General features: G+C 42.1%; 1 protein-coding gene across 1 annotated transcript in view; it reads right to left on the bottom strand.

Moving 5' to 3' along the window:
- Positions 1-305: 305 nt before the first annotated feature.
- Positions 306-26,214, bottom strand: part of ATP6V0E1 (ATPase H+ transporting V0 subunit e1) — a 31,448-nt gene continuing 5,539 nt past the window's right edge. The window contains exons 2-4 of the mRNA XM_006058701.4: positions 24,841-24,888; positions 8,115-8,244; positions 306-797 (exon numbers count right to left, since the gene is read on the bottom strand). Of these exons, the coding sequence (XP_006058763.1) occupies positions 8,151-8,244; positions 24,841-24,888 (142 nt within the window). The 3' untranslated portion in view covers positions 306-797; positions 8,115-8,150. The remainder of the gene's footprint in view (positions 798-8,114; positions 8,245-24,840; positions 24,889-26,214) is intronic.

The following is a 26,214-nucleotide window of genomic DNA, read 5'->3' as shown; positions in this document are numbered from 1 at the left end:
ATGGACAGTGGTGAAACGCGGCCTTGATCTCTAGTTCTATGTAGACCAACCTTACCTCCCAGTAGCCTTCCAGCTCTTGAATTTGCAGGGACCCAATATCCACTTCTTTGACTCCTCCAGTGGCTACAGCAAGCACTGAGATGCTTATTGGCTGGTTAGAAGCGTACTTACCAGATTCCTCAGTCATCTCAAACTACACAACCAGGTTGATCCATCCAAGCTAAATTTGGAAGTACAAAATCACTTTTCAGAAAGGCCTTATCTAGAGATAGAAATGAGCTTATTTAACAAACACAAAAACCAGGTTTCCACAGAAAGCAGAAAAATAATTTATTCCAACAGATGGCAGAAATAAGAAATTCAACCCGAAAATACTTTGGTATAATTCTGTGGGTCAGACTTTCCCTGGAAAATGTGTTCTCCTACTGACTGCCCCCCTGGAGACTTATTGTCATGTAACAGTTTTTTAAACACTCCGCTGATTCTCATGTTGTGAGCAGGCAGGAGCCATCTTCCAATCCATCGGTTCCAAGGAGAGAGTAACAGTATTTCTCAGAAGACCAGCACTTTCCATCTCGGAAGAGTACATAAAGATTTTACAGAGGCAGCACAGTTTAGCTTAAAGAGGCACATCATTCAAAGTGTAAAAAAGGTGACAGGAAAAAAACACAGCATTGTAGAAAAAGGCACTCAAATGTGGGTGAACGTTTAAGGCAGCTGGTGGCCACAGTGGGCACGTCAAGGAGGTGGTCTGGGTACTGAGGTGATTTTACATCTAGAGGAGTTCTCTCCGTGACCTGCAAAACAAAACCGTTCCAGTAACTGGGCCTTTCCACCATCCTCAGGAGAGCAAAAGGGTAACACCGAGAAAGTCAACCAGGCTCTCATTTCAAATATTGTGTTGGCCAAAAGGTCTGTTCGTGTTTTTCTGTAAGATAGTGTGGAAAAATCCAAACAAACTTTTTGGCCAACCCTATATACAGGTGCTCCATAAATGTCTGCATGAAAGTGGGCTTAGTTAAAACGCAAGGTTCCGGCAAGGCTGTGACAAGAAGTCCAGTTACCAAGGACAACGCTAAACCGAGGAGCCCAAGTCCTGGTTGACAGTGTTCTGGAAAGCAGGAAGAGTGGAGGTGACTGAAACCAATCGCACTGGGGTCTGACAAGTTCACTTGGCCTTCAAGAACCTGTATATGCACTTCTCCTCCAACAACAAGGAAGCCAGGCTCCCACAGGCGGACAGGCTTTCCCTATGTCAAACTCCTCAACAGCAGGCTGCTTAGTACTCGAGATGGCTCACCATTCTTGCCACCCCAAGTGTAGGTGACAAAGGAGAATTTTTCTAGAAGTTTAAAGCTGCAACACCACCTTTGCAGAGCTAGCAAGCATTTAAAATAGGTATCTTCACACAGTGGTCTCATGAACTCCTTCACGTAAAGCTGATTTGATGTTTTATAAAGTCACATATGCTTACTTTTGAAATTAAAAAAAGGAAAAGAAAATTAAACAAATAGTGTCTTTAAGAGGTAATTTCCACACAAGCACTGAGTTAGTGGGAAAACAAGCTGTTTATTTAGATAAACCTAAAACAAGAGGTTGATTTAGGTGCAGGTGGAGTGAAGGGCTAGTTAAAATTCAGATGAGGTGTGGTTGTGGCAGGCAAATCTGACAAAGATTGAAGGCTGAAAAACCCATAGGTAGACCAGATGGACCCTTGAGATTTTCCAAACCAGTGGGCACATCCAGGAGAATCCACAGTGCGGGGTGATTAAACAATAGGTTTCCCAAAGCCCCGGGGCCAAGGTGCCTGGAAGCAGACACGAGACTGCTGCTAAGTCCTCCTGGAGCAAACTGGGTAGGCCAGTTGTGCTGGATGGTGGGAAGCACCAGAGTGCTGGGGGACCCGCTAGGGCAGCACACTGGAAACAGTTAACTAAAGATGTCATTAGAGGGCTTTTTTTTTTACCATGTATTAAGGAAAACAACCAGAGCAGGCCAGGTAGGGGTAATGGCCAGAGCTACCAGATTCTTCCTCGGCTTCATAAAACCTTGGGTGCGTGCTCGGCCACCCAGTAGCGTCCGACTCTGCAAACCCATGAACTGTAGCCAGCCAGGCTCCTTTGTCCATGTGACTTCCCAGACAAGAATACTGGAGTGGGTTGCCATTTCCTCCTCCAGGGGATCTTGCTGATCCAGGGATCGAACCGACATCTCCTGCACTGGGCAGGTGGATTTACCAATGAGTCATGAGGGAAGCCCTTCAGAAAAACTCTCCTCTAAACTGGTATCATTTTTCTCTTCTCCTACTTAAGCCAGCGGAATAGCCCTCTTCATAGATCTGAGTTTCAGGCAGATTATTAATTTTTCTTGAGAATATTTGAAGTAGTGAAATCAGATTGTGCATGTGTGTTAATTTCTATGAAGAGCATACTGTGAAACTTCCTCATTGTTTAGACCCTTCTGGGCAAATGAACAACCACAAAGAGGAAAACAAGTCTTCACTTCTGAAAAACCACATAGAGAGAGGGGATGATTTTCCCTCAAGCTCAGCGATACCAGTTTAAGATCAATGTGAGTGAGCATTATGTCCAGTGGCACAGACTTGTGGTCTGATTTTGGAGTGAATTAAAGAAGCATATATTCTAATCGTCTCTCTGATATGAAATAGCCATCTTGGGGAACTCGACCAAAGGGTCTATGTTCTCATTTTGTAAAATAAAGGAATCACAAGGCTACTTTCAGCTAAGATTGAAAATGAAGACAACAGAAAAATATTAAGGCTAGAACCAAGAAATTTGCTCAGAGAAGAATGAGTGAATATATTTTTTTAAACAAAGAATAGATATCATTTTTATCCTTAATTTTTCATTTCAGATAAATTCACAAAATAATTCCTTCTTTACTATAATGTGTAATGTATATCTTTATTGTAGGAGATTGACTACAAGAGGTATTTAATCAAACTAAAGGCATGAGTGCTTCACAATTCAAGGCAATGCACTGAATGGATGGCAAAACCTCCAGAGCCAAATACACTTAGGACAGAAGAGATCACCATGAAGCCCTGTGGCCAGGAAACACAGCGCAAGGATCTGCAAGCTGGACATTCAGAGAAAACACCAGAAAGAACGAAGAGAGCGGGCAAGTGGGGGCCAGACACCAGGACAACGCTCACCGAATCGTGTGTTTACTAACTTGCCTTCTGAATTAGTGAAGGGCATAGTAAGAGGCAGGAAAAGCTAAGGAAGGCTAATTAGCTTGAGAACACGAAAATAGTGTGGCTAGAACCAGCAGGTCACTGAGGAAAGTTGTGAAGAGAGAGGCTGCGAAGGTGGTTTGAGGGCAAATGTGGCAGGCCTCAACCGCTGAGTGAGAAAATGAGACAGAATCTGCAAATCAGTCATTCTTATCTTCTGTGGTGCATGGGACCTTCGTGACCCTGAAGCTGTGCTTACAACACGTAACATACAGCATTCCAAACAGCATGTACCCATTAGAATCAGAGACCTCATGATTTACAAAAAAGCCCTACGGTTGCTCATATAGAACTACTGAGTTTCTGGGGCAAGCAGTGATGTGTTCCAGGAAGTTCTGTATCAGGAAGATAAACAAGGTAGTGGTTTGTAGATACCCCGAGTACAGAGGCATCCACTGCAGTAATTCAGAGTTGCAGGGATCAGTTCAGAAATTAGGGTCCCAGAAAGAGAAACAATGAATAGACAGGCAGACAAGTGGTAAAACAGGCTCAACTGGATTCAAGGGAGAGAAAAGAGAAAGAAGCAATCAAATGGGTTCTGACCCTAAGTGACAGGGAAGACTATGACAGGCTTAACCATAAAGCACCTTGAACTATTTAAACTTCTCACAAGTATGGCTTAATTCCAACCTCTCAATAGATTGCGAACCCCTTTAGAGCCCACAGATTCTTCTGAAATCCCCACTCATGGTGGATCACGGTGCTATCCACCTCGTGACACTCAAATATTTTTGGAATGTATAAGAAAGCAGCTCCCTCAGGGCAGAGGCCCAATAACCAACACTCTGTTCCTCTCTGGTCCAGACTTTGTAATAAAATAGAATGCCTGCCCTTTTAGGACTGCGGTAAACTATATAGACTTATCTAAATATATTACCATGATGTAGTTAACTAACTAGCTTATAGAACAGTGGTCTGAAGCCACTCTGAATAGACTCTACACAAGTATCACATCCCCAAAGCTGCAGGAAAATGCTCTTCAGTCATAAGTCATGCCTGACTCTGTGACCCCATGGACACGTCAGGCTTCCCTGTCCCTCACCATCTCCCAGAGCTTGCTCAAACTTATGTCCATTGAGTTGGTGATGCCATCCAACCATCTCATCCTCTGTTGCCCCCTTCACCTCCTGCCTTTAGTCTTTCTCAGCATCAGGATCTTTTCCAGTGAGTCGAGTCGGCTTTTTGCATCAGGTGGCCAAAGCATTGGAGCTTCAGCTTCAGCATCAGTTCTTCCAGTGAGTATTCAGGGTTGATTTCCTTTAGGGTGGACTGGTTTGATCTCCTTGCTGTCCAAGGGACTCTCAAACGTCTTCTCCAACACCACAATTTTGTAGGAAAATAGGACATTGGAAAAATAGCAAACTTGATATGACAGTTCCAATAAGTATCTCATGGATCGAGGCTCTAGAGGCAGAGCCTCGATTGGCAGGGGGCAGAGATGGACTGAGGATTGTTCTTTGAAGTACTGAGTAAAATTTCCAGCCAATAAACATAATGTGGTATAACTCAGTCTATCAACATATCAAAGCAAACTATGGTAATTAAAGTGTTTAAAGTAACAAAGGACTGGCTAGCTGTCTCTAAGTGTCCTGTCTGAGATCAACACAATTTCATCTGTATAAAAGTATTCGATAGCTTCCATGACTGTTCCTCATTTTTCTCGCTGAATACCATGCCTGGCTTACACCTACTGTCCAAATCTGGCCTCTTAAAGAGTCACGTACAGAACTGAATACTTTTTCCTTACCAGGTGAGGACAAGTCTAAATCTGGTTTCTGCACTCCTTTATCATCCCAGATGTGTTCAAAGTTCTAAAAGGGTTTTATTTAGCTCATTCGTTGAATTTTACCAGAGAAAAGTGAGGTTCTATCTTAAGGGTTTTGTTTGCTCCAATGTTAGGCAGAGATCAGATCCTGGTGTGATAATTCCAAATGCCTAGAGCTGTGGTGCTGTCACGATCACTCCCTTAGACGTGGGATCGGCACGACCTGACGCTCATGGCCACGGCTGCCTGGCGAGCTCTGTTTCCTGGCATTCTGCTTTCAAAGGAACAAACTGTAACCTAAGGGTTTCAAGCGGTGTTAGTCTGTGCTGTGAACCAGAGTATAAGTGTTAGGAATTCATCCACCGGGTTACAAACATGTGAAACTGAAAAGAACGGGCAAATGAAACAGATCCCCACACACAGTGTGATTCAGGGTAGAAGGGCCCGATTTACTTATGGTAAGAGGTGGAAATGAGGCTCAAAGGAAGCTAAGTGACTGTCTCCACTAGAACTAGATCCCACTCTGAGGCCTGAGGTTCTCAGCTTTAAACCCAATCAATATCCTCATAGTCAGTATAGCTAAGAGGAAGGACAGAAAATACAACTTGATGGAAAAAACAAAAAAGGCAGGTTACACACACACAGACTCTCACATACGAATCAGATTAAAAGAAAATCTAATTAAAAGGGAATTAAAACCCCTTTGGGCAGACAAAACTCTAAGAAAAAAAAAGCTGCCTACCTATCAGCATGGCAAAAATTCAAGCTATGAGGAAATGGGCACTCTCACACACTGTTGGTGGGAATGTAAAAATAGTACAGTCCCAACAGAAGGGAATATAGTAAGATTTAGAGGTAGAATTCATACCTTTAACTCAAAGATTCTATTTTCAAGGACTCTAATCCAAAGATTACTGGTAAAAACACAAAAATACAAAATACATGCAGGATGGCACTGTGGCTTTATCATCAATAATAACAAAAGACTGGAAATAATCCAAAGGGATATTAATGGCTATACAAAGAATGGAGGAAGATCTCTATACATGGATAGGAGGAGCAATCTCTGGGATATATTTTTCAGTGAAAACAGCAAGGTACAGAATAGCACGTGTAATAAGACGTCTCCCCTGTAACACCTGTGTATGTCAAGGGAGGATGGACATGCATGCCTACATATACATATGTATGTGCTATCTCTGCACAATGAAACACTGCAAGGATAGAGACTTCTATGAATCTATCTTATTTATAATTTTGACTCTGGAAATGTTCTACATATTCCCAAAGTAGCAGCAAATAAAAAAGAAAAAATTACTATAAACCGAACACAAAATAAATCATTTAAATCTAATTGTATATCGAAATGATAACCACCAGATGAACTAATTATTTCAAGTAACCTCAGAAAATAGCATTTTGTTTTTTAAACAAAGCAGCAAAGAAATTCTACACTGCTTTCGATAACCTTATAGTTAGTAGATATATTGGTGTTATTTTAAAAATACTTTATATTATTTAATTACCACTTTGATTACCCTATAATATATAGTTTAATACGTCCTATAAAACACAGGAAATCCTATATATCCTATAACATCTGGATAATCAAAGTCAGTAAGCTAGTCTTCAGGAACCAAGATTTTCAGCATATGTGAATGATATTCAAGTATAAAACCAAAGAAGTCAAATAAAAACCCTGTAATGTTACACGTGAATTAGAAATACTGACATAAACTTGTGATTTTTTTTTTTTTTTTAATAAAAATGTGTACTTTCTGGCTTTGTCCATGGTAAAGACTTAGAAGTAACAACCCACCCTACCAGAAATGAATGCACCCAGCAATCAGATGGTTTTAAAATACTACTTCCACTAGGGGGAAAAAAGGGTCAACTAAGCTTGAGGACTGACTCATGAACCAGGGATCCTTTCAGTCAGAAATTTAGAAAGCAACTGGAGGGAAAGCTGATTCCAGGTGAAGAAACAGAAGAGAGGTCTGGGACACCTTGATGTTGCCAGAAATAGAACTACCGAAGACCGGCAGCGCAAGGACACAGAAGCCCCAGACAGGCGCCCTTAGGGCCAGGACAGAGCTGAGCCTGAGAGGGTGATGGGTGTGTAACTGATGAAAGCTGAAAAGGAAAGAACAGAAAACCCCACTGGACTCCCTGGAAGTAACTTGGGCACCAATATCTTACTCTGAAAATTAAAAGAAAAAATTAAATATATATCCTGCTTTTCTTATCTGATCTATATGTCAAGGTTACTAAATAACCCTAGTCGATGAAGAAAAGTTTGTTTTCACAGACATCTTTCACCTAATCAAATATGTGAGTAATAAAAGAAGTAAAAAATTTCCATTTTGCAATTTCTACTGCAGTGCAGGCTAAGATCATCAATGGGTAAAAATCACTGGATAAAGGTTGACAGAGACCTCTTCACCTGGAGGGATCAGAATCCAGCACCTTGGCAAAGACCAGAGAGCCAAGCACTGAGTGTCTCCTGATATAAGGCAATATGAAGTTCACAGAACCATTTAAGTATGCTTGCCAAAAAAGCTGAACCTGAATATAGGGAAGCATTTAGCACTAACCTCCATTTAACAAAATGGAGATAGAGGCACAAATGACATGAGAAGTTTTCTGACTCTTGGCCAGTGAATAAATCTTTCCACTACACCACTCCTCACTTCTCTGATGCTCAGGAAACCTGCAATTTTAAGACCAATTTTCAAAACGCATCTGTCTCTCTCTGCCAAAGCATTCAGAGACACCCTTCATCTAAAATCTGTCTGCCACTTCAAGTTGCTGAATCTCGAAATACCAAGTATAAATAGTCATGTTCCTGATCTGTGCCCGAAAGACCACATGCAAAAGTAATTCAAAAATATTCTGGGTAAGAATACAATTTTTAAAAATCTTGTGGATAAATCCTTTGGTAGAGTGAATGGCCTAAGTTATATTTCTGCTATTCAGTTGTGTTTGCTTTCCGAGCAGCCTGCCCTTGCCAAGCGTTAAAAGAAGGAAAAGTCCAGGCAGACTCTAGCCGACCGACTGACAACACTGATGGGAAAAGGTCAAGGGCATAGTCACCTCAATGACTGAGTACCAGTGAGCAGGTCTTCTTCCTCAAGGCCAATGATACTTGAGGTACCAGATGGTTTCATTTTTCAACTGTGGTCCAAAGAGAGGGTTGAGTTGGGCCAGAATTGCAATCAGCCAACTAAAAAATAATGGGGAAGGAAGCACAACAAAAAGTGGTGAAGTCATGCTGGAAAAGGACCATTATAAGTTAGGACGAGGAGACTGCTTTGGTAGAATTTAAATCTATTCTGTTCAGACCATATTTTCAATACATTTAAAGTTCATAAAACACATCATGTTTAATGGGAGAATATCTTATTGGAAAAAAAAAAAGGCTTCACAGACCAAATCCTGTCTTCATTTTGATACACCATTGACACACGAATGAAGCTTCATCATAGCATGCCTCTGATCTTTTCGCTCATATTGTTAATTCCCTTTCCAAGTATTCAAGATCTCCTGAATTCATATGACACTGTCATTCAAGAGTGTTTTTGCCTCATCTCAGTTTGTCAAAATCACAACTTCTGGGTTCAGGAAAAATCAGTTTACTTTATCCATTCTCCAAATGCTAAGACCCACAACCAATATGACACACCCATATTGTAAAAATCTTTTATCTATTTATTTATTTACTGACTGCCCTGGATCTCCGCTGCTGTGAGTGGGGGCTGCTCTCCACTTGTGGCGCACAGGCCTCTCAGCGCAGTGGCTTCTCGACTTGTGCTCGCAGGCACAAGGGCTTCAGTGGTTGCAGCTCACGGGCTTACTGCCCCGTGGCATGTGGGATCTGCCCAAACCAGGGATTGAACCTGTGTCCCCTGCATTGGCAGGCGATTCTTAACCACTGGACTATCAGGGAAGTCCAACACACCCATTTTTACTGGTACAGCCAGGGTTAAATCTCAGCCCACCATCTCCCAATTCGAATGTGCCACTTGAGCACGCCTTTTCTCATTACCATCACCACTAAAATGTGTTACGTATCTGTGGGGCCCCAGTGGAGCTGAACCAAATGGGCTTCTAACTGCCCTTGCTTACTTCAGATCTGAAGTAATAAGGTATTCCTCTGTATCAGACTCGATTACAGAGGACGTATGATGGTGTTACGTCCTTACTTCAGGGTTAGAAGTGGAAAACAGCACATAGCCCCAAACCAACTTTAAAGTTTTCTTCTACCATTCACAAAGTTCTGAATAAGTGGTCTTCTATCTGATACAGGAACCCACCTACCCAGTGAAATGTGAAAATCACTGAACTCAGACCAAAGCAAAGAACAAAAAGAAAGAGTAAATCATACATCTGATAAGGGGCTAATATCAAAAAAATATAAAGAACTCATACGACTCAACAGAAAGAAAGCAGGCTAACGTCTGGCCATTCAAACCATTCCATGGTTTACTTCATTAAACAAATATTTAAGGTGGCCTCAGCACACACAAGAAGAAAATGAAATGGCACCGCCCTCGCAAAGCTTACAGAATACAGCATCAGGAAGGAAATACGGTGAGGCAAAGAAGTAGAGAATGATGGAAGCAGTACTCCTGTGATGGAGTGCGCAGGAAGGCCTTTCCAGGAAGGTACTGCTACAGGGGAGCCCAGAATGAAGCAGAACACACAGTGCCTTTAATTCCTATTCAAAATACGTGAGTTTTTATTTAAATTAGAAATACATTGCTCTCATTTACGGGGAGGGCGTCTGGTACCCAAGCCCAGACTCTATCTGCTACAGATCCTAGAGGATGGATTTCAGCATCCTAATCTGACATCACTGTCCTGTCTGCATGGGATCCTAGGAATTGCTTTCTAAGAAAGTAGATAACCTGCTACAGTAGTCTCCATCTGCTATTTTAGGACTTTAAATTCCCCTAGAAGAGAGGAAGTAGCCAAACGCAACCAGGCCACAGTCTGGTTAGATCTCTTTTCTTCCATTTGCTGTAATTTTTAGAACTCCCCCAATCAAAGGATCAATAAGCTGATGCTGATCCCTGACCATCAGACTGCTGAAGAGTCTACACACACCAGCTCTAGCAGCTTTACCTACAGAAAGAAAGAAGGGACCAGCCCTCCCCTCCCCACCCCAACAGAAAGCGGTTCTGAGACAGGAAATGTGACACCTGAGGACACTGGGCCAAGAGAGCTACCTCAAGCTGACTCACTTTATAAACAAAAAGTTAATTCAGAGGAGATTCTCTCATCTGTCCCTAGAACTCCAGTATTTGACACAAACAAAACATGTGGGCTTGTAGCTGAGGTTTACCATCTCTCTGAGAAAAAGAGAGAGGAGGGCACACAGGCAGACACGCTAGAGAGCTGTGGCTACAGCGAGCACGAACAGCGCAGAGCTGACAGTCATGGAAAATTCCACACAGACCCAGGGCTTTCCCGATCCCAGCAGGCAATGGAAGCAGACAGTACAAACAGTGTCCGTCCTCTCAGACAGACTGAAATACGGCCAGTGCTTAGAAATGCTAAATAAAAACATGTTAGAGCCTCGCCTCTGTCTCTTCTCTTTACCAAAAATGTATAATACTTAAAAAAACAACCATCTCCCAGCACTTTGTACGATGAAGGATAGCAATGCCTCTTGATTCTGACTGAATGCTATAAACAGCCAGAGAACTTTAAAGAAAAAAATCATGTTCTACTTCACAAATGACCTTTAATTTTCCCACAACACGGTTAAGGAAACAGAAGAGAGAGATGAGACGATTCGCCTGTGGTTGATACTAATTAAGCGGCAGCAGCTCCTGAACTCATCATCAGGTCAGGATGAATGTTCCTACTACAAAAGTTACCTTCTGAAACACTTTACCTGACAGCAGTTCAGAAGGCATCGGTTTAGCTAAATCTAAACTGTCTGGGAGTTAAGGAAACAAAGAATCCATGGGGAGGGAGGAGGAAGGAGGGTTCAGGATGGGGAACACAGATATACCTGTGGTGGATTCATTTCGATATTTGGCAAAACTAATACAATACTGTAAAATTTAAAAAATAAAATAAAATAAAAAAAACAAAACAAAACCAAAGAATCCATCTGCTATCTATTGGTGAGGTCCACCACTGAGCCTTTGGTACCTGAGGTAAAAAAGAAATATCCAGAAGCAAGAATGAAGTCCCCTCTGCTTGCTCAGATCAGTATTCAGAAGCTTTTTTGAATTTAATTTTACAGACTATTTTTAATGTTTCAAATCAAGCAAAACAGCTTACTTAAAACAATCACCACCACAACAAACCAAAGTTGAAGAAAATTCCTTGGGAAACAGCCCAGGTCAGTTCATTTGAAATTTTGTGGTGGAATTTTTCTCCCTTGTAACCAGCTGAGTTCTGTGCCTGCCCTTCTGGTTACTGCCTGACTTCAGATTTTTCTTTCAAGCTGATAAACACAGTGGAGAACTCGAAGGATTAAAAAAAAAAAAAAAAACCACTCTGAATTGATGGAAGTGGGTGGAGAAAGAGCTCATATTCCAATGAATCTATTACTTCATGTGTCCAAGAAAAGAGAACTAAATGTACTCTTCATATTTGCCCAAACTGTACCACATGTCTCCACAACCTGAAGTCCAGCCTAGTAACTAACCTTCTGAGCTGATTCAAACTACCGAGGAAGCGACAGCAGTAACATCTTTCAGAGAACAGTGGCGCTGGAATGGACCAGAGGTCAAGTTCACCTCCCTCATTTTAACAATGAAGAAACTATGTCCTAGGGAGCTTAATACTCCCGCGGCGAACAGGGAAAGAGCTGGAAAGGGAACCCAGGACTTCTGAGTCCCATGATACTGGGCTGCTTCCATGGGGCATTACGGATGAAACACATCAGGCAGCTTAGAGTTCCTCTTTTATTCCACAATTCTTTATCAATGCCACGCTCCAATGTCGGCCCGAAGGGTGCCAAAAGGAATTTCGGTCGAGAGGCCCCGCCCCCGCCCCCACCCCCGCCTCCGCCTCCACCCCCGGGTTCAGGAACTTACGAGAGACAAACCAAGAGTGGTGGGAGCCTGCTTTGGGAGAGAGAGGAATAGGGTATTCATCTACAAACACTCCTGGCCACTGATCATGAGCTCAGCTCTTGGTCATTAGAATTCTTCAAGCACAAAATACCTCCTCCCCACAGAAAAGCACCGAGCTCGCTCAAAATCCTGCTTTGTTCTTCTGTTCCACATTCAGATAAGAGAACAGGGAACAGAGGCATGGCTATTTCCCAGTGACGCTCAGGTAAAGCAGACAGCGGCTCAGCTTCCCTGTGGGAAAAGGGGAGCCGGGCTAGGGCTTCCCTTCCGCGGTCCCTGCAGCAAGGGCCCCTTGAGAGGCAGCAGAGACGTGACTTGCCCTGTCTCTACTGAGATGACTTCTGTCGAACACCCTCATTCCAGTCCAGTGACGCAAATTCTTTCAAGGGCAGTGATGTTATTAGACACTATTAGAAAGCATGGAATTCACTATTAGATAGGGTTAGATTCAATTTTAACTACATCAAAAATTAGTGGATGGTCAGGGAACTAGATGCCACACGCCCGCAACTAAGAGTTCGCGGGCCACAAATAAAGATCCTGTATGTTGCAACTAAGACCTGGTGTGGCCAAATAAATAAATATTAATAAAAATAAGTGGAGTGACTCTAGGCACCTGAGCTTACAACCCCGAGCCTCAGTTTTCCTCTGTGTAAAACGAAGATAATAATCCCTGCCCTAAGATGTTAAGAACCAAAGGAATAATAAACGAAAGTGCTCTTGTAGTAGCTGACAAATAGATGTTCAATAAATACTAGTCATTTCTTCTCTTTCTCTGCGAGACAGCTAAAACTGTATTCAAGCCACAGAATGAAATACAACCTATTTTACTCTACTGAGGAGTTTCTCAGGCAGCACTGAGTCATGTTCATCTCCACCTCCTCTCCCACCCCCACCCAGTCTGCAGGAGGTAGAAGTCTAAGACGGTGCCCCCAAATTCCCATCCGCTTGCATATACACCTGTATAAACGGGGTGGCGGATATAACGGGAGAACCACCACCATGATTAGATGGTGCTGTAAGATACAGCTACCTTGACAGGGAAAGACAAATACTGTGCATCACTTACAAGTGGAATTTAAAAAATAAAACAAACTAGTGAATATAAAACAGAAACAGACTCACAGATACAGAGAACAAAACAGTGGTTACCAGTGGGAAGAGGGCAGAGGGGAGGGGCATTACAAAGGTAGGGAATTAAGAGATACAAACCATTATGTACAAAATTAGCTACAGGGATGTACTCTACAACACAGGGAATATGGCCAACATTTTATAATAACTATAAATGAAACATAACCTTTAAACATTATGAATCACCATGCTGTACACCTGAAACATAATATTATACATCCACTATACCTCAAAAAAAAAAAAAAAATACAGCTCGCTTTAAGAAAGGGAAATTTCCATCAACAGATGAATGGATAAAGAAGATGTGGTACACACACACACACAAATATTATTCAGCCATAAAAAAGAATGAAATAATGCCATGTGCAGCAACATGGAGGGACCTAGAAATTATCATACTAAGTAAGTCAGACAATCACTCATATGTGGAATCTAAAAAATTATACACAGGAACTTATTCGCAAAACAGAAATAAACTCATAAACAGAAAACAAACTTATGGTTACCAAAGGGGAAAGGAGGAGAGGGATAAATTAAGAGCTTAACAGATATACACTATTATATGTAAAATAGATAATCAGCAAGGAACTACTATTAATACATAGCACAGGAAACTACATTCAACATCTTGTAGTAACTTATAATGCAAAATAATCTGAAAAAGAATGTATGTATGTGCAGGTATAACTGAGTCACTTTGCCGTACACCTAAAACACTAGAAATCAACTGTATGTGTGCTCAGCTGTGTCTGACTCTTTGTGCCCTCATGAACTATAGTCTGCCAGGGGATCCTCCAGGCAAGAACACTGGACTGGGCTCCCATTTCCTGCTCCAGGGGATCTTCCTGACCCAGAGATTGAACCTGCACCTCCTGCACTGGCAGGGGAGCTCTTCACCGCTGAGCCACCTGGGAAGCCCATGTTTCGATTAAAAAAAGAGAAAAGGAAGAGAAATCACTGAGTGGGCTTGACCTAATCAGGTGAGCTCCTAAAAGAGACAGGCGTCTTCCTGACCAAGGACACATGGAGTGCATATACCCCTTATTAATTTATTGCCAGTCATCTTGTAATGCACCCTGTAATAAGAGCTCTGTAGTAAACAAATGAGTTCCTTTTTCTCCTTTAAAGTGAGCATGATGTCAAGCTTCCTCAGCAGAGGGCGCTGGAGGGGCACGGCAGGCAAGGGCCAGAAGCTGGGGGAGTGGGTGTGAGGCCACCTGGCGGAACCTGCAAGGCTCTAGCCCAGGGCCCGGTCATTCTTCGAGGTAGAGGCAAGGCCTGGAAATAACCTTTCTGCAGCCCTCTCAACATGGAACCCCTGTTGAGAGAGCCCCTGCTTGGACTACATGCTTCAAGGTCCTTCTGCTCATAGGGTCGCAAGGATTCCCAACACACACCCAGGTCACTGATCTCCATGCCCGCTCTCCTGCCTGCGCTCCGGAGTGTGGCCAAGTGCTTGCCCGGCAACTCCAGGCCAACCCCAGCCTGGCCAAACCAATGAACTTCTCCGCTGTTTGGCGGGCTGAACTATGCCTTCTCCAACAAGGTCTGGACCCTTTCCAAGTTGTCTGTGCCCGTCCTTGTCTCCCCTGAGCCCTCAGGTGCCGGGCGGAGTTCCCTTCTCTCTTATGGTTGCTCTTCTGTCACAGTGCACAGTTACAGTAAACTTCCTGTGTTTCATCTACTGTATGGTTTCTACCTCCTACTGAACCCAGGCTGCTAGAGGATGAGAAGGACTGTGCAGAAAGGAAGATTATCTCTTGCTAGCTTTGACAATGGAAGGGCAAGGAATGTGGATGGCATCCAGGAGCTGAGGGCAGCCCCAAACTGAAACCCAGCCAAGGAAACAGAACTCTATTCTTCCATAGTCATGGGAGTCTGGAAGAGGACCCCAAGATCCAGAGGAGAAGGTACAAACTTAGTTTCCATTAGCCTAAAGCCAACTATCTCTGCTACGGCCCTTTCACTACTACAGGGCAAAATAGGAATATGCCCTATTTTTGACAGCTCTGAATTTGAATTATCTCTCCTTTTTACTTCCATATTTTCTATACTAGGCCTTTCAGTTCAAATTCTCTTATCTGCCAAATTATAAATGAAAAGATTATATGGTCAGAATAAGATAAACAGACTTTCTCATATAGGACATAATAATAATATGCTGGGCCAGATACCTAGATTTCCTTTCCACTATCAACAAGTCAAGACATTCTAATACTTCACACGCATCCACGAGAGAAACATAAGCAAGTCTCAGACCAAAAAAACTAAGCGAAGGTAAGTACTCCTCAGAGGGAAATAAAGTGACTACAGGCTGCTTTCCATATTCTGAGAGCATATACTAACCCAGATTAACTTGTGCTTCTGTTTTCAGACCTCACAGGGCATGAAAAATGGTAGAAAAAGCTCAGGGCCCATTCAAGGTAGAGGGTCTAACAAAAGTTTCATGCATACCCCCTAAAAAGCTAAGACCCCAAAGAGTTCTCTCTGTCTTAAGGCAAGGATAAATCAAAGAACACCCTTGAGTGGAATGCTAGGAAAATACACTGTCTCAGATACCAATACCAAGCAGGAGGGAGAAAAACACTGCCCAGAGAATTAGTCTTCATGAAAGTTGGCCAGCTCAAATTCATACTTTGCCGTTTTTTGTTTGTTTAGTCACTAAGTTGTGTCCAACTCTTTTGTGAGCCCCTGGACTGTAGCCCACTAGGCTCCTCTGTCTATGGGATTCTCCAGGTAAGAATACTGGAGCAGTTTGCCATTTCCTTCTCCAGGGGAATCTTCCTGACCCAGAAATCAAACCTGCATCTCCTGCACTGGCAGGGGGATTCTTTACTGTTGAGCCACCAGGGAAGCCCATGGTTTTAAAAAAGAATATACTGAGAATTTTATTTAGTTTAATGACACTCTGCTGATGGCCTTAGGCACCTGGTAGAAGCAATGTAAATCCTTTCTGGAGGAGCCCACCTTCATACCAGGCCTCAAAGAAGTCATACAAATAAAACTAGAGAAAACAGGGGATTCCCTGGTGGTCTGGTGGTTAGACTCCGTGCTTTTTTCACTGCCCAGGGCCCAGGTTCAACCTCTGGTAAGGGAACTAAGATCCTGCAAGCCACAAGGCGTAGCCAAAAAACAAACAAAAATCTATAGGGAAAATGAACACATGACAGTCAAATATAACTAAATGCATATGGAAACAAGGCACCATGAGTATAAACCTGCGAGGACTTCAGAAAATGGAATTATCAGAGACAGACTATAAATAAACTGCCTACTATTTTTTAAGAAATAAGATACACTTAAAATATATGCAGGGAAAAGAAAGGAAGAGGCGAAAGGGGAAGACAGGAAAGGAAAACAAAACTATAATAACAGCAAAAAGAACTTCTACAGAAATGAAAAACTATAATACTTGAACAGAAAAAAAAGTCAATAGGTAATGTTCTGGTTTTGTTAATAAGTAGCTTATATTAGCGGAGAAGGCAATGGCACCCCACTCCAGTGCTCTTGCCTGGAAAATCCCATGGATGGAGGAGCCTGGTGGCTACAGTTCATGGGGTCGCTAAGAGTCGGAAACGACTGAGCAACTTCACTTTCACTTTTCACTCTCATGCACTGGAGAAGGAAATGGCAACCCACTCCAGTGTTCTTGCCTGGAGAATCCCAGGGATGGGGGAGCCTGGTGGGCTGCTGCCTACGGGGTCGCACAGAGTCGGACACGACTGAAGCGACTTAGCAGCAGCAGCTTGTATCAGACTCACTCTATAGACAGTAATTGTAAACTCTAAAGAAAATACAAAAAAATAACTAATTGATGGTACTAGAGAGTGTCCAAAGCAGGTAGAGTCTGAAGGGATTCAATCCTTGAAAGAAATAAGGAACTTTTATATAGCATTTCCCCAGAGGACACTGTCCAGTCTATGTGAAGCTCAAGCAAAACACTGAAGTCTTCTTGACTTGAGGTATCAAAAGGTAAGTTCAGAGCTGCCAGAGCAGTTGGAAATTAAGAGCGGAAACCTCAAAAAAGATGTCACAAGGGTCCCAAAACATGTTTAAATTCCCCTTAACTCCTTGGTTCATCCCGGAAGCAAGCATGCAAATGCCAAGTGCTGGTGGAAAACACCCCGAGGGCCGAAAAGACAGAGCAGAAACTGCTGCTGCTGTGTGTGACAGAGAAAGAGAACTTGGAGTCTGAAGTTAAAGGGGCTTGAAACACCTCAAACTTTCCATTGAAACCCCAGAAGGGCCACATCTTAATGGAGAACTCACTCTAAGGGCAAAACTGAAATAGATCTACCCCAACAAAGGGTAAAACCAACCTTCCACAGGTTTAAGGTGATCAATTAATAATTTAAGTAGAATCCAGAATTCTACAATATCTTGTTGTTGCTCAGTCGTTAAGTCATGTCTGACTCTTTGCAACCAGGCTCCCCTGTCCTTCACTATCTCCCAGAGTTTGCTCAGATTCATGTCCGTGATGCTATCTAACCATCTCATCCTCTGCTGCCCCCTTCTCCTTTTGCCCTCAATCCTTCCCAGCACTGGGTCTTTCCCAGTGATCTGTATCTAGCTTTAGTAAATATCTAGCTAGATTCAATATCTAGCATTTAGTAAAAAATACATAGGCAAAAGAACCCAAGAAATATAATCAACAATCAAGGACAAAGGAATCAACAGAAGCTGAGTCCAAAATTATATACAAGCTGCAGTTAAAAGGTAATGTTTCTCTGACTTCCCTGGCGGTCCAGTGGTTAAGACTCTGTGCTTCCACAGCAGGGGGCACAGGTTCGATCCCTAGTCAGGAAACTTCCCCATGCCAAATGCATATGAGGTGCACCCCTCCAAAAGGTAATGTCTTTTAAGCAGAAAGTGAAAAGTGAAAGTCGTTCAGTCATGTTCAACTCTTTGGGACCCCATGGACTATACAGTTCATGGAATTCTCCAGGCCAGAATATTGGAGTGGGTAGCCTTTCCCTTCTCCAGGGGGATCTTCCTGGCCCAGGGATCAAACCCAGGTCTCCCAATTGCAGGTGGATTCTTTACCAGCTGAGCCACCCGGGATTTACCCATCCAAGATTATTGGAGTGGGTAGCCTATCTCTTCTCCAGCAGATCTTCCTGACTCAGGAATCAAACCAGGGTCTCCTGCATTGCAGATGAGGGAAGCCCAAATCTGGCCTACAAATGGCTGCGTGCTAGAGGGCAAGGAGCTAGAGTTCTATCTGAGGGAAATCAAGGCACAGAAAGGCAAATAAATCCTCCTCCTTCCTATGCTAGCTCATGTAATAAAGGCATTTATTGTTCTAGAATAAACACAAAACAAAACAGCATTATAAATATGTTTAAAGACTTAGAAGACAAATTGGCTATAAAGAATGAACAGATTGAGAATCTCAGCAACTAAATTAAAACATCAATAAAGAACCAAATAAAGGGACTCTCTCTCCCGCATGCATGCGTGCGTGCTCTCTCTCTCTCTTTCTTTCTCTCTTTTTCTCCCTCCCCACGCACTCCTCCACTCTCTTCTCTTCAAGTTTTGGATTCTTCTGCTATCTTCTAAATAAAATGGAGCTGTAACACTGATTTGCCTAAGAGCTGTAACACGGTTTGTCCAAGACCCGAGAGCTGTGATGCGCCGAGGGCTTTAATGTCCGTTGCTCCAATTCTTTGTTGTGATGAGACAAAGAACCAAGAAACATACACTCGCATGACATCTATGGTGCCGTGACTCGGATTTAACCTGGCTGAAACGACCTCTACGTGGAAGAGGCCAAGCACAACAGGAGCCCAACTCAGCAGAAAGCTCACGCGGCCCAGTCTCAGATTCCAGAAGACCTCCAGTTAAGAGCCAAGGCAAAGGCATGAGGTGGATGGGCTGAACCGTCACCTTTATGACTGGAGCACTTTTGAGTGACTGCCCACATGGGCCTGTTGACTCCCCAAACCCAGACTGGACTTCGGAGGAAACAACCTGTGAGCACACTGGAGTCTGCAAACAGCACATTCTGTTAGGGCGAAGAGGACGCAGAAGAGAGACCAACTAATCTTTGCTAGTCTTTGACACACCAGCACCACCCATTTAAGGAACAGACAGAGGGCTCTCGTTTGCCCACCAACTAACTCATGGTCTCCCCAGGGAATAATGAGAGGTGGAACAATAGGCCAGGTGTGGTCAGGGGAACCCCTCTCACCACAGTGAACACACAGAGTGGGGAAAACATGTCTCCTCTGAATGCTCCCCCATTTTTGTCATTGTCAACCTGAGGCAGGAGGCTGTTGGGCCCCCCAGGGTAAAACAGTTGGAAATTTACTCTCTACTGATCAAAACTCCAAGACAAGAACAGCAGGACAATTAAGGGATGAGGCTGGACCCTGCACAGACTCACAAAGTCAAGAGACATCTTCAACCACACAGGTGAAGAAAAGGCTCCTTGGAGGCCAAAGAGGAGTCACGTCAATAGATGTTCTACTCAGATGCCTTTTCGATAGGATCCGTCTTGGCTACGAGATGTGTGTGCACACATGGGAGGATCCTGAGATATATTAAATATGGCCTGTGAACCAGGCAAATCAGAATGATTGGCCAAAGGAGACTCAGAAGAAATATCCCATAAAAGTAATTCAAACTGCCATGAGGGCTCAACCTAGCAACTCAGGGACTCTCCTTCTGAGCCTGCCCGTGTGTCTCTCCAGATGTACTGTATGTACTCTTTTTCCTCCTAATAAATACTTAACTTGCTTCACTAAAAAAAAAAAAAAAAAAAAAGAACCAAATAAAAATTCTAGAACAAAAAAGTTTAATATAAGAACTGAAAAATATTTGGATGGGTTTACCATAGGTTGGAGATGATAGGAGAAATAGTGAACCTGATGAAAAATCAACAGAACTTACCCAATCTGAAGAAACAGGAAAAAACACTGAAAAGAAAATCAAAGTCTACCATATGTGGAATTGTAGTCTCGGAAGGAGAATGAATAGAGCAAAAAAAAAAAAAAAGAATATAGACTGAAATTTTCTCAAATTTGGTGGAAAACAGTAATCAGAATAAATTCAAACTAAACCACACCTATGCTCATCATAGCAGAATTTATACCGAAAAGCAAAAATAAAGAGAAAATCTTGATAACATTCAGAGCACAAAGAATGCATAAGGAACAATTATTCAAATTACAGCTGAGTTCTCAGCAGAAATAATGGAGGACAGATGATAATGGAAGAGCACCTTTAAAACTGGCTGAAAGAAAAAAAAAATCCTTCAAAAATGAGAATGGGGACTTCCCTGGATGCCCAGTGGTTAAAAATCCACCTTCCAAAGCAAGGGACATGGGCTTGATCCCTGGTCCAGGAACTAAGATCCCACATCCAGTAACTAGAGAGCCTGCCCAGAGACAGCCTCCGTGCCACAACGGCTAGCCCTGAGCACCACAGCAAGAGAGGCCCCCACAAGCCCACAGCTAGAGACAGTCTACTTGCAGTGAAGATCCAGCACAGAAAAAATTTTAAAAATAAAAATAAATACATAAAATAAAGGAGAGGGGGAGAAAAATACAAAAGAATAGCTAAATGCCCTGAAGGAATTAAAACAGAAAACTCAAAATATTCACTTAACCTAAAGGAACGCATAAAAGGACAGAGGAGCACAAATGAGTTGAGCCAAACAGAAAACAATGAACAAAACAGTGAACCCAAACCTAGCTATAATCCATACATTACTTACATTAATTGTGTAAGGAATATCCCTTTGCCAAAAGGCAAAGACAGTCAGAATAGAAGAAATAGTAAACCCAAGCAGTATACCGTCTTCAAAAGGGCACGTTCTAAATATAAAGACACAGATATAATGAACACAGGAAAAGCGGTACAATTATTGATATAAATAAGACGGAGTAAAAACTGAGTTACGGAGTATTACCAAGGATAAAGATATCTGATAATGTTAGAAATGTTAATTCATCAGAAGACATATGACAATCATATATATGCATCCTTCTAATAACAGAGCTGTAAAACATATGAAACAAACAAGGATCTTCCTTTTAAAGAGAAACAGAAAAACCCATGATTATAGCGCCCTAGAGCCTGTGCTCCGCAACAAGAGAAGCCTCTGCAGTGAGAAGCCCTCTAGCCTCAAAGAGCAGCCCCGCCTGCTGCAACCAGAGCCCTAGAACAGTCATGAAGACCCAGCACCGTCAAAAATAAATACACAAATAAATAGTTATTTAAAAAAATAATTTTTAAAAATCACTGATAATAATACATTTTTCTTATTCTTCATTGCAAATTTTCACACACAGCATCATCGTATTCAAAAATTCAGCAAACCGTACTACAACATAATCAGGTCAAATATTATTCAACCTAGCAGATCTGGTCTCCTGGTCAACATTTCTTTTTCTCTGTCACTCTGCAAGTAAGATTTACAATTAGTCAAGTGCTTGCACCTTCACAATATAATACTAAATTTCTAATTTACTCTGAAGATGTGAGTTCTGTGACTTAGGGTAAGCTACAACATAACTCAAATTAACAACTAATCTAAGACCAAGAGAAGGTATAGAATAGTAACTAAAAGGCCTGTCTGCTTAAGAAACAAAAGTGATCTTGCGCATCAGAGAGGGAACCATATGTAGAGCATTCAGGCTTTCTGCTGAACTAGCAACACAAGCTGGCTGTTCTGGCAGAGATCCTGATTTATTCAGAACTCAAACAAGGTACACCCCATGGAACCTAACCTTGGACTAGAACAAACTGGAAAGAGGGAAGAATGCCACAAACAGAAGGCAATTCAAAAGTCTATGACTATTTCAAAACATAACTTTGTTTAGGAAATCTAGTTTCTTTGGGCATGTCTTACTATAAACGAGGTATGTTCAAGAAACTATATGTATAGTGCCAAACAGTCAAGTTTCCTTTGAATTTCAAATTAAATGTATTACAGAATCACACCCCTGTGTAGAATAAGGTATGTAAACTATTTGGAATTTGAATTCCGTCTGCAGGTTTCAGGCGGATATTTTGTAAATAGGATAAATGATCAAATTTCAAAGAAACAAAAAGAAAAAAACAGTTGCATAGAGGCTTCCCTGGTGGCCCACTGGTGAAGAACCGCCTGCTCACGCAAGAGAGACAGAGTCACTCCCTGCTCCGGGAAGGTTTCACACGCCGCAGTGACTAAGCCCGTGGGCCACAGTACCACGCCAGTGCTCCCGAGCCCCGGAGCCCCAAGTACTGAGCCTGCCTCCACGGCTACCGAAGCCCCTGCACCTAGAGCCTGTGCTCCCCAATTAGACAAACCATCGAAAAAAGAAGCCCACTGACTGCAGCCTGAGAGGAGAGTGCTCACCACAACTGGAGAAAAGCCCTCACAGCAACAAGACCGAGCACAGCCAAAAATAAATAAAATTTAAAAAGAAAAAAAGAGAACCTTCAAAAGAAATTGCATGAAGTCTATACCACCCAGCTCATTTCCCCATAAAACGGCCTCTGGAAGCATTCGGTGTTACGACACCGGGTACTACCTTTACTAACACACCGGTGGCGGCAGTGACCCACTGCCAGCAAAGCGGCCGCCAGCACACCGCGCAAAGGCAAACCTGCAGCAGGAGGCAAGGCCAACCACGTCACCAAGACTCCAAGTACGTAATTTCCAACCAAGTCCCGTTCTTGTACTTTACACTTGAAAATGAAGACACGAGGCATGAGACTAATTGGAAACGTCTCCTGCCTGTTTTAAAGAGAATATCCAGGAAATTAACCAGATTTCAAAGATAGTGGAGGACCAGAAGGTCACAGAACACTTCTGCCTCATCTTCGTTTAATCTCAAGTCATTCCTCTGTACAATAATTTTCTCTCTCTTTTAAGATCCTACCACCAACCTTACTGCTCACGCAGCAGAGATCAAAGGAATGAAAAAAAGGCTTTTTCAATCACAGGACCACTCCTTGGCTCCTGCATTGATAAAGGGCTCCCTTGCTGGAACTTCTAGAGGGCATTTGATTAGGTAGGACAGGCTGGTACTCAATCACCCCTACTTAGATGAGGAACTGTTGATACAAGTACTTCTCATTTACTCTTTAGAGCTAAACACAGCTAGAATAAGAATGTCCTCTATTCACTATCTGTCAGACTTCCATTCTGGGGAAGTATGAAATGTTTCACACTTCAGGTCTTTCGGGGAAGACCCAAAAAAGCCTCTTCACCTTCTAAAAAGAAAAGACTAAAACAAGGCAACCGCACAAAGTCTCATCATCTAAGCCCACATGTCAAGGCAGTTAAACATCACCCTCAGCCACACTTCCATCATGCTATATGATTCAGCTTTAAACACCGTAAGCTGCACTTAAGCAACTAATCTAATGGCCAGACAGCCAAAATTCACGGTAATTTAACTCTTTGACAGGGGCAGATTTTGATGTATGCCAATAACTAGCATTGGCTCCTACCCACAAACCTCTTTGAAAAACCTCAATGCAAAAGCCCCAGGATATAAGAAATTCAGATTCAGAGCCACAGAGAACCACAGCTTTTCGTCATAGGATCAGAAGAGCTGCTTCCCACCATATGTAAGTGCTAAACAGTAGCCGGCCGTCACCAATACTTTTCCAGACAAGGAAGTCTCAGGAAACCAGCAAGCTCTCTTTCATGAAAAAGAACTGCTGGTTTTAAAACAAGCAATCCCTAAAAGGATAAATTTTATGGTATGTGAAATATATCTCAGTTTTAAAAAAGAGGGACATCCTTGGCAGTTCAGTGGTTAAGACTCCAAGCTTCCAACACAGGGGGCATGGGTTCAATCCCTGGTCGGGGAACTAAGATCCCACAGGCTACTCAGTGTGGCCGAAAGAATAAATAAATAAATACACACACACAAAAAAACAAAAAACAGAATACTTCAAATGCTGTTTTGCCATTTCTAACAGTATTTCAAAAATATATGTTGAGAAACGACTTCATATATCCTAACGCTTTCATTCAACAGTTGATACCATCTATTCAAACAGAAGCCAATTATTATCATACTTTGATATAGTGTATAGTGAATTACTTTAAAAGATTACCCTTTCTCTGGATTATAATTCCAGTTTAATGTCTATTCATTAGATAAACAAAAGTCATAGTAAAGAATGGCTTTACTGGCTTCATAGCACGATATTTAAGTGAAAAGAATAGGCTCAAATACTTCACGGAAGTAAAATCTAAAGCAGTATGAAGACAATTTCCAGCTAATTATATGATTGAAATAAATGCCAAATAAATTACACCTGTATTGCCAGAACTGAGCATCTGCACAATGCTTAGGTAACATACTGAACATAGGAAAATATCTTCTTTCCAATCTTAAGTTACTATTTCTGGATGTTACACCAAGAACAAACCCCAATTAAACAAAAGTATAAAGTTTCATGATAACCATGAAATTTAACTTGGTTAAGTTTCTTGATAACCTTAACTTAACCAAACTTAACTTGATAACCAAAACTTAACTTGATAACCATGAAACTTAACTTGATAACCACTTACTTAACTTTTAATCACACATATGATAAATACCAGAAATAACTGATTATTATTTTAGAAATAAACTACTTACAAGAGATAGCAGCAAACTGAACAGGTCACCAACATAGTGATGATAACTCTGGGGAAAAAAACAGTGCAATCATTAGATAACTATGCAAACGTTGTAGGGGGTTTAAGCTCCCTTCCCAGGTAATCAAGCTGGCAAGTACTGCACTCTAGGAAAATGGCTGATCTGCTGAAACACCAGTAGACATCAGTGTGCCCTGCGCACACTCGGCAGAATTCTACATAAGTCATTAACATTTGTATATAAGGGAATGTGAAGAGAAGCGAAAAACCAAGGAGAAAAGGAAAGATATAAGCATTTGAATGCAGAGTTCCAAAGAATAGCAAGAAGAGATAAGAAAGCCTTCCTCAGCAATCAATGCAAAGAAATAGAGGAAAACAGCAGAATGGGAAAGACTAGAGATCTCTTCAAGAAAATTAGAGATACCAAGGGAACATTTCATGCAAAGATGGGCTCGATAAAGGACAGAAATGGTATGGACCTAACAGAAGCAGAAGATATTAAGAAGAGGTGGCAAGAATACACAGAAGAACTATAAAAAAAGGTCTTCACGACCAAGATAATCACGATGGTGTGATCACTCACCTAGAGCCAGACATCCTGGAATGTGAAGTTAAGTGGGCCTTAGAAAGCATCACTATGAACAAAGCTAGAGGAGGTGATGGAATTTCAGTTGAGCTATTTCAAATCCTGAAAGATGATGCTGTGAAAGTGCTGCACTCAATATGCCGGCACATTTGGAAAACAGCAGTGGCCACAGGACTGGAAAAGGTCAGTTTTCATTCCAATCCCAAAGAAAGGCAATGCCAAAGAATGTTCCAACTACTGCACAATTGCACTCATCTCACAGGCTAGTAAAGTAATGCTCAAAATTCTCCAAGCCAGGCTTCAGCAATACGTGAACTTCCAGATGTTCAAACTGGTTTTAGAAAAGGCAGAGGAACCAGAGATCAAATTGCCAACATCTGCTGGATCATGGAAAAAGCAAGAGAGTTCCAGAAAAACATCTATTTCTGCTTTATTGACTATGCCAAAGCCTTTGACTGTGTGGATCACAATAAACTGTGTGGGAAATTCTGAAAGAGATGGGAATACCAGACCACCTGACCGGCCTCTTGAGAAACCTATATGCAGGTCAGGAAGCAATAGTTAGAACTGGACATGGAACAACAGACTGGCTCCAAATAGGAAAAGGAGTATGTCAAGGCTGTATATTGACACCCTGCTTATTTAACTTCTATGCAGAGTACATCATGAGAAACGCTGGGCTGGAAGAAGCACAAGTTGGAATCAAGATTGCCAGAAGAAATATCAATAACCTCATGCAGATGATATGCAGATGACACCACCCTTATGGCAGAAAGTGAAGAGGAACTA

The sequence above is a fragment of the Bubalus bubalis genome, chromosome 19, assembly GCF_019923935.1.
Source record: "Bubalus bubalis isolate 160015118507 breed Murrah chromosome 19, NDDB_SH_1, whole genome shotgun sequence".
Classification (NCBI taxonomy): Eukaryota; Metazoa; Chordata; class Mammalia; order Artiodactyla; family Bovidae; genus Bubalus; species Bubalus bubalis.
Note: the sequence above shows the minus strand (reverse complement) of the source record. Positions and strands in the feature narration are given on the sequence as shown.